The sequence below is a fragment of the Eucyclogobius newberryi genome, unplaced genomic scaffold, assembly GCF_026437365.1.
Source record: "Eucyclogobius newberryi isolate DKJ021-1_F unplaced genomic scaffold, fEucNew1.0.hap1 SCAF_2, whole genome shotgun sequence".
In the NCBI taxonomy this organism is placed as follows: domain Eukaryota; kingdom Metazoa; phylum Chordata; class Actinopteri; order Gobiiformes; family Gobiidae; genus Eucyclogobius; species Eucyclogobius newberryi.
The window spans coordinates 49,401,061-49,410,505 of NW_027315834.1; the positions used below are offsets into that span (position 1 = coordinate 49,401,061).

Here is a 9,445-nt window from a genome sequence, read left to right on the forward strand (position 1 = left end):
CTGACACAGTCTGCACCTGACACAGTCTGCACCTGACACAGTCTGCACCTGCCATAGTCTGCACCTGACACAGTCTGCACCTGCCATAGTCTGCACCTGCCACAGTCTGCACCTGACACAGTCTGCACCTGCCATAGTCTGCACCTGACACAGTCTGCACCTGCCATAGTCTGCACCTGACACAGTCTGCACCTGACACAGTGGTTTCAGACTCACCTTCAGAGGAGAGAAAGAAGTTCCTCCAAAAACAAACGCCACGTTTCCAGAAACAGCCAAAGCATGACCAGATCTGAAACAGAACCAGGACTAAACCAGGACTAAACCAGGACTAAACCAGGACTAAACCAGGACTAAACCAGGACTAAACCAGGACTAAACCAGGACTAAACCAGGACTAAACCAGGTCTAAACCTGGACTAAACCAGGTCTAAACCAGGACTAAACCAGGTCTAAACCAGGACTAAACCAGGACTAAACCAGGACTAAACCAGGACTAAACCAGGTCTAAACCAGGACTAAACCAGGTCTAAACCAGGACTAAACCAGGTCTAAACCAGGACTAAACCAGGTCTAAACCAGGACTAAACCAGGACTAAACCAGGACTAAACCAGGACTAAACCAGGTCTAAACCTGGACTAAACCAGGTCTAAACCAGGACTAAACCAGGTCTAAACCAGGACTAAACCAGGACTAAACCAGGTCTAAACCTGGACTAAACCAGGTCTAAACCAGGACTAAACCAGGACTAAACCAGGTCTAAACCTGGACTAAACCAGGTCTAAACCAGGACTAAACCAGGACTAAACCAGGTCTAAACCTGGACTAAACCAGGACTAAACCAGGACTAAACCAGGACTAAACCAGGACTAAACCAGGACTAAACCAGGTCTAAACCTGGACAAAACCAGGTCTAAACCAGGACTAAACCAGGACTAAACCAGGACTAAACCAGGACTAAACCAGGTCTAAACCAGGACTAAACCAGGTCTAAACCAGGTCTAAACCTGGACTAAACCAGGACTAAACCAGGTCTAAACCAGGTCTAAACCTGGACTAAACCAGGACTAAACCAGGTCTAAACCTGGACTAAACCAAGACTAAACCAGGACTAAACCAGGACTAAACCAGGACTAAACCAGGACTAAACCAGGTCTAAACCTGGACAAAACCAGGACTAAACCAGGTCTAAACCTGGACTAAACCAGGACTAAACCAGGTCTAAACCTGGACTAAACCAGGTCTAAACCAGGACTAAACCAGGTCTAAACCAGGTCTAAACCTGGACTAAACCAGGACTAAACCAGGTCTAAACCAGGTCTAAACCTGGACTAAACCAGGACTAAACCAGGTCTAAACCTGGACTAAACCAGGACTAAACCAGGACTAAACCAGGACTAAACCAGGACTAAACCAGGACTAAACCAGGTCTAAACCTGGACTAAACCAGGACTAAACCAGGACTAAACCAGGACTAAACCAGGACTAAACCAGGTCTAAACCTGGACTAAACCAGGACTAAACCAGGACTAAACCAGGACTAAACCAGGTCTAAACCTGGACTAAACCAGGTCTAAACCTGGACTAAACCAGGACTAAACCAGGACTAAACCAGGACTAAACCAGGACTAAACCAGGTCTAAACCTGGACTAAACCAGGACTAAACCAGGACTAAACCAGGACTAAACCAGGTCTAAACCTGGACTAAACCAGGACTAAACCAGGTCTAAACCTGGACTAAACCAGGACTAAACCAGGACTAAACCAGGACTAAACCAGGTCTAAACCAGGACTAAACCAGGACTAAACCAGGACTAAACCAGGACTAAACCAGGTCTAAACCTGGACTAAACCAGGACTAAACCAGGTCTAAACCTGGACTAAACCAGGACTAAACCAGGACTAAACCAGGACTAAACCAGGTCTAAACCTGGACTAAACCAGGTCTAAACCTGGACTAAACCAGGACTAAACCAGGACTAAACCAGGACTAAACCAGGACTAAACCAGGTCTAAACCAGGACTAAACCAGGACTAAACCAGGACTAAACCAGGACTAAACCAGGTCTAAACCTGGACTAAACCAGGACTAAACCAGGTCTAAACCTGGACTAAACCAGGACTAAACCAGGACTAAACCAGGACTAAACCAGGTCTAAACCTGGACTAAACCAGGACTAAACCAGGACTAAACCAGGACTAAACCAGGTCTAAACCTGGACTAAACCAGGTCTAAACCTGGAATAAACCAGGACTAAACCAGGTCTAAACCTGGACTAAACCAGGACTAAACCAGGACTAAACCTGGACTAAACCAGGTCTAAACCTGGAATAAACCAGGACTAAACCAGGTCTAAACCTGGACTAAACCAGGACTAAACCAGGACTAAACCAGGACTAAACCAGGTCTAAACCAGGACTAAACCAGGACTAAACCAGGACTAAACCAGGTCTAAACCTGGACTAAACCAGGACTAAACCAGGACTAAACCAGGACTAAACCAGGTCTAAACCAGGTCTAAACCTGGACTAAACCAGGACTAAACCAGGACTAAACCAGGACTAAACCAGGACTAAACCAGGTCTAAACCTGGACTAAACCAGGACTAAACCAGGTCTAAACCAGGACTAAACCAGGTCTAAACCAGGTCTAAACCTGGACTAAACCAGGACTAAACCAGGTCTAAACCAGGTCTAAACCAGGTCTAAACCTGGACAAAACCAGGACTAAACCAGGTCTAAACCTGGACTAAACCAGGACTAAACCAGGTCTAAACCTGGACTAAACCAGGACTAAACCAGGACTAAACCAGGACTAAACCAGGACTAAACCAGGTCTAAACCAGGACTAAACCAGGACTAAACCAGGACTAAACCAGGTCTAAACCAGGACTAAACCAGGACTAAACCTGGACTAAACCGGGACTAAACCGGGACTAAACCGGGACTAAACCGGGACTAAACCTGGACTAAACCAGGACTAAACCAGGACTAAACCTGGACTAAACCAGGTCTAAACCTGGACTAAACCAGGACTAAACCAGGTCTAACTAAACCAGGTCTAAACCTGGACTAAACCAGGACTAAACCAGGACTAAACCAGGACTAAACCAGGACTAAACCAGGTCTAAACCTGGACTAAACCAGGACTAAACCAGGACTAAACCAGGACTAAACCAGGTCTAAACCAGGTCTAAACCAGGTCTAAACCTGGACTAAACCAGGACTAAACCAGGACTAAACCAGGACTAAACCAGGACTAAACCAGGACTAAACCAGGTCTAAACCAGGACTAAACCAGGACTAAACCTGGACTAAACCGGGACTAAACCGGGACTAAACCGGGACTAAACCTGGACTAAACCAGGACTAAACCAGGACTAAACCAGGACTAAACCTGGACTAAACCAGGACTAAACCAGGACTAAACCAGGACTAAACCTGGACTAAACCAGGTCTAAACCAGGTCTAAACCAGGACTAAACCAGGACTAAACCAGGACTAAACCTGGACTAAACCAGGACTAAACCAGGACTAAACCAGGACTAAACCAGGTCTAAACCAGGACTAAAGCAGGACTAAACCAGGACTAAACCAGGACTAAACCAGGACTAAACCAGGACTAAACCAGGTCTAAACCAGGTCTAAACCAGGATTAAACCAGGACTAAACCAGGACTAAACCAAGACTAAACCAAGACTAAACCAGGACTAAACCAGGACTAAACCAGGTCTAAACCAGGACTAAACCAGGTCTAAAATAGGACTAAACCAGGACTAAACCAGGACTAAACCAGGTCTAAACCAGGTCTAAACCAGGACTAAACCAGGTCTAAACCAGGACTAAACCAGGTCTAAACCAGGACTAAACCAGGACTAAACCAGGACTAAACCAGGACTAAACCAGGTCTAAACCAGGACTAAACCAAGACTAAAACAGGACTAAACCAGGACTAAACCAGGACTAAACCAGGTCTAAACCAGGACTAAACCAAGACTAAAACAGGACTAAACCAGGACTAAACCAGGACTAAACCAGGTCTAAACCAGGACTAAACCAAGACTAAAACAGGACTAAACCAGGACTAAACCAGGACTAAACCAGGTCTAAACCAGGTCTAAACCAGGACTAAACCAGGACTAAACCAGGTCTAAAATAGGACTAAACCAGGACTAAACCAGGACTAAACCAGGTCTAAACCAGGTCTAAACCAGGATTAAACCAGGTCTAAACCAGGATTAAACCAGGACTAAACCAGGACTAAACCAGGACTAAACCAAGACTAAACCAGGACTAAACCAGGACTAAACCAGGTCTAAACCAGGACTAAACCAGGTCTAAAATAGGACTAAACCAGGACTAAACCAGGACTAAACCAGGTCTAAACCAGGACTAAACCAGGACTAAACCAGGACTAAACCTGGACTAAACCAGGACTAAACCAGGACTAAACCAGGACTAAACCAGGTCTAAACCTGGACTAAACCAGGACTAAACCAGGACTAAACCTGGACTAAACCAGGTCTAAACCTGGACTAAACCAGGTCTAAACCTGGACTAAACCAGGACTAAACCAGGACTAAACCAGGACTAAACCAGGTCTAAACCAGGTTTAAACCTGGACTAAACCAGGACTAAACCAGGACTAAACCAGGACTAAACCAGGACTAAACCAGGTCTAAACCAGGACTAAACCAGGACTAAACCAGGTCTAAACCAGGACTAAACCAGGACTAAACCTGGACTAAACCGGGACTAAACCGGGACTAAACCGGGACTAAACCTGGACTAAACCAGGACTAAACCAGGACTAAACCTGGACTAAACCAGGACTAAACCAGGACTAGACCAGGACTAAACCAGGTCTAAACCTGGACTAAACCAGGACTAAACCAGGACTAAACCAGGACTAAACCAGGTCTAAACCTGGACTAAACCAGGACTAAACCAGGACTAAACCAGGACTAAACCAGGACTAAACCAGGTCTAAACCAGGACTAAACCAGGACTAAACCAGGACTAAACCAGGTCTAAACCAGGACTAAACCAGGACTAAACCTGGACTAAACCGGGACTAAACCGGGACTAAACCGGGACTAAACCGGGACTAAACCTGGACTAAACCAGGACTAAACCAGGACTAAACCTGGACTAAACCAGGTCTAAACCTGGACTAAACCAGGACTAAACCAGGTCTAACTAAACCAGGTCTAAACCTGGACTAAACCAGGACTAAACCAGGACTAAACCAGGACTAAACCAGGACTAAACCAGGTCTAAACCTGGACTAAACCAGGACTAAACCAGGACTAAACCAGGACTAAACCAGGTCTAAACCAGGTCTAAACCAGGTCTAAACCTGGACTAAACCAGGACTAAACCAGGACTAAACCAGGACTAAACCAGGACTAAACCAGGACTAAACCAGGTCTAAACCAGGACTAAACCAGGACTAAACCTGGACTAAACCGGGACTAAACCGGGACTAAACCGGGACTAAACCTGGACTAAACCAGGACTAAACCAGGACTAAACCAGGACTAAACCTGGACTAAACCAGGACTAAACCAGGACTAAACCAGGACTAAACCTGGACTAAACCAGGTCTAAACCAGGTCTAAACCAGGACTAAACCAGGACTAAACCAGGACTAAACCTGGACTAAACCAGGACTAAACCAGGACTAAACCAGGACTAAACCAGGTCTAAACCAGGACTAAAGCAGGACTAAACCAGGACTAAACCAGGACTAAACCAGGACTAAACCAGGACTAAACCAGGTCTAAACCAGGTCTAAACCAGGATTAAACCAGGACTAAACCAGGACTAAACCAAGACTAAACCAAGACTAAACCAGGACTAAACCAGGACTAAACCAGGTCTAAACCAGGACTAAACCAGGTCTAAAATAGGACTAAACCAGGACTAAACCAGGACTAAACCAGGTCTAAACCAGGACTAAACCAGGTCTAAACCAGGACTAAACCAGGTCTAAACCAGGACTAAACCAGGACTAAACCAGGACTAAACCAGGACTAAACCAGGTCTAAACCAGGACTAAACCAAGACTAAAACAGGACTAAACCAGGACTAAACCAGGACTAAACCAGGTCTAAACCAGGACTAAACCAAGACTAAAACAGGACTAAACCAGGACTAAACCAGGACTAAACCAGGTCTAAACCAGGACTAAACCAGGACTAAAACAGGACTAAACCAGGTCCGGTCTCACCTGGGGCTCGGGGCCTGTCCTTTGGCCTCCTTTTCAATCCATTGTCCGCTCGCTAAAGCCATTTCATCTAAAGAATTATTTGAAAGACAAGTCACATGTGAAACACACACCAGGGCTAAACCAGGGCTAAACCAGGACTAAACCAGGACTAAACCAGGTCTAAACCAGGACTAAACCAGGACTAAACCAGGACTAAACCAGGTCTAAACCAGGACTAAACCAGGACTAAACCAGGGCTAAACCAGGTCTAAACCAGGTCTAAACCAGGACTAAACCAGGACTAAACCAGGTCTAAACCAGGACTAAACCAGGTTTAAACCAGGTTTAAACCAGGACTAAACCAGGTCTAAAATAGGACTAAACCAGGACTAAACCAGGACTAAACCAGGACTAAACCAGGTCTAAACCAGGACTAAACCAGGACTAAACCAGGGCTAAACCAGGTCTAAACCAGGTCTAAACCAGGACTAAACCAGGTCTAAACCAGGACTAAACCAGGTCTAAACCAGGACTAAACCAGGTTTAAACCAGGTCTAAACCAGGACTAAACCAGGTCTAAAATAGGACTAAACCAGGACTAAACCAGGACTAAACCAGGACTAAACCAGGTCTAAACCAGGACTAAACCAGGACTAAACCAGGTCTAAACCAGGTCTAAACCAGGACTAAACCAGGTCTAAAATAGGACTAAACCAGGACTAAACCAGGACTAAACCAGGTCTAAACCAGGTCTAAACCAGGACTAAACTAGCTCGCTCTTACCTGTGCAGTATTGTACCTGATGTTCTCTCTCTGAGGCTGAGTCTCGTTTTACATGTGAGTTGTGGACAGTTGATGGTTGCTATGGACACACACACAGACAGACACACACACACACCTGTTCCTGGAGAGTTGAATCTCTCCTTTACTGTAGTTCTCCTCCAGGGGGCGCTCTTCCTCTCTCACACAGACAGGGGGCGCCGAGCAAGCCTATTCACTCCTTTAATGGACTATTAGTCTCCCCTTTGTCTTTGTGTGTCTCTGGCTCACTCGCCCTGAGGACCTGACACTTCAGGAGGCTCCGCCCGGTGGGCGGGGCTTACCACAGAACAGTACAAATATCTCGACCTAAATTCTCTTATTGACAATGACTCTTGGATGAAGTCGAAACGTCTATTTTTTCTAAACTGAACCAGATGAAACAACTGAAGCTTTTTCTACGATTTGTTCATGTTTGTTAAAGGCGCAAAGGACCATTTTTCAGCAATTTGAGAACCACTCCCCCGTGCTCATGCCACTCCCCCGTGCACATGCTACTCCCCCGTGCTCATGCCACTCCCCCGTGCTCATGCCACTCCCCCGTGCTCATGCCACTCCCCCGTGCTCATGCCACTCCCCCGTGCACATGCCACTCCCCCGTGCTCATGCCACTCCCCCGTGCTCATGCCACTCCCCCGTGCTCATGCCACTCCCCCGTGCTCATGCCACTCCCCCGTGCACATGCCACTCCCCCGTGCACATGCCACTCCCCCGTGCTCATGCCACTCCCCCGTGCTCATGCCACTCCCCCGTGCACATGCCACTCCCCCGTGCTCATGCCACTCCCCCGTGCTCATGCCACTCCCCCGTGCACATGCCACTCCCCCGTGCTCATGCCACTCCCCCGTGCTCATGCCACTCCCCCGTGCACATGCCACTCGAACTGTCTTTCTCCGTCTTCATTTTGTCCCGTCACTGAGGGAACTATATTATGATAGATCCATGCGCTTAGGCACGCGGCTCGGCAGGTGAACGAGGCTCTGCAGGTGAACCAGGCTCTGCAGGTGAACCAGGCTCTGCAGGTGAACGAGGCTCTGCAGGTGAACCAGGCTCTGCAGGTGAACCAGGCTCTGCAGGTGAACCAGGCTCTGCAGGTGAACGAGGCTCTGCAGGTGAACAGTAGGTGAGTTTTATGATTGACACGTGGCAGGACTAATGGACAGTCCACTCCACGAGGAAATGAGACTCGTCCAAAAAAATCGTCCATTCCACATTTAACTGTTTGTTGGTTTGATGTGGTTCAGTTTGTAACACTTCTGTGTCCTCAGACACACGTGAGCGTCCTCCAGGGGACTCTGTCCTCAGACACATGTGAGCGTCCTCCAGGGGACTCTGTCCTCAGACACACGTGAGCGTCCTCCAGGGGACTCTGTCCTCAGACACATGTGAGCGTCCTCCAGGGGACACTGTCCTCAGACACATGTGAGCGTCCTCCAGGAGGCGCTGTCCTCAGACACATGTGAGCGTCCTCCAGGGGGCGCTGTCCTCAGACACGTGTGAGCGTCCTCCAGGGGGCGCTGTCCTCAGACACATGTGAGCGTCCTCCAGGGGGCGCTGTCCTCAGACACATGTGAGCGTCCTCCAGGGGACTCTGTCCTCAGACACACGTGAGCGTCCTCCAGGGGGCGCTGTCCTCAGACACACGTGAGCGTCCTCCAGGGGACTCTGTCCTCAGACACACGTGAGCGTCCTCCAGGGGGCGCTGTCCTCAGACACACGTGAGCGTCCTCCAGGGGACTCTGTCCTCAGACACACGTGAGCGTCCTCCAGGGGACTCTGTCCTCAGACACATGTGAGCGTCCTCCAGGGGACTCTGTCCTCAGACACACGTGAGCGTCCTCCAGGGGACTCTGTCCTCAGACACATGTGAGCGTCCTCCAGGGGACACTGTCCTCAGACACATGTGAGCGTCCTCCAGGAGGCGCTGTCCTCAGACACATGTGAGCGTCCTCCAGGGGGCGCTGTCCTCAGACACGTGTGAGCGTCCTCCAGGGGGCGCTGTCCTCAGACACATGTGAGCGTCCTCCAGGGGGCGCTGTCCTCAGACACATGTGAGCGTCCTCCAGGGGACTCTGTCCTCAGACACATGTGAGCGTCCTCCAGGGGACACTGTCCTCAGACACATGTGAGCGTCCTCCAGGGGGCGCTGTCCTCAGACACACGTGAGCGTCCTCCAGGGGGCGCTGTCCTCAGACACACGTGAGCGTCCTCCAGGGGACACTGTCCTCAGACACACGTGAGCGTCCTCCAGGGGACTCTGTCCTCAGACACATGTGAGCGTCCTCCAGGAGGCGCTGTCCTCAGACACATGTGAGCGTCCTCCAGGGGACTCTGTCCTCAGACACATGTGAACGTCCTCCAGGGGACACTGTCCTCAGACACATGTGAGCGTCCTCCAGGAGGCGCTGTCCTCAGA

The 9,445-nt window shown here is 48.9% G+C and overlaps 1 protein-coding gene across 1 annotated transcript in view; it reads right to left on the reverse strand.

The window, feature by feature from the left end:
* The window catches only part of LOC140367688 (uncharacterized), a 57,041-nt gene extending 50,731 nt beyond the window's left edge, over positions 1 to 6,310 (reverse strand). Inside the window, exons 1-2 of the mRNA XM_072454274.1 lie at positions 6,232 to 6,310; positions 217 to 289 (exon numbers count right to left, since the gene is read on the reverse strand). Of these exons, the coding sequence (XP_072310375.1) occupies positions 217 to 289; positions 6,232 to 6,293 (135 nt within the window). The 5' untranslated portion in view covers positions 6,294 to 6,310. The remainder of the gene's footprint in view (positions 1 to 216; positions 290 to 6,231) is intronic.
* Positions 6,311 to 9,445: the final 3,135 nt, after the last annotated feature.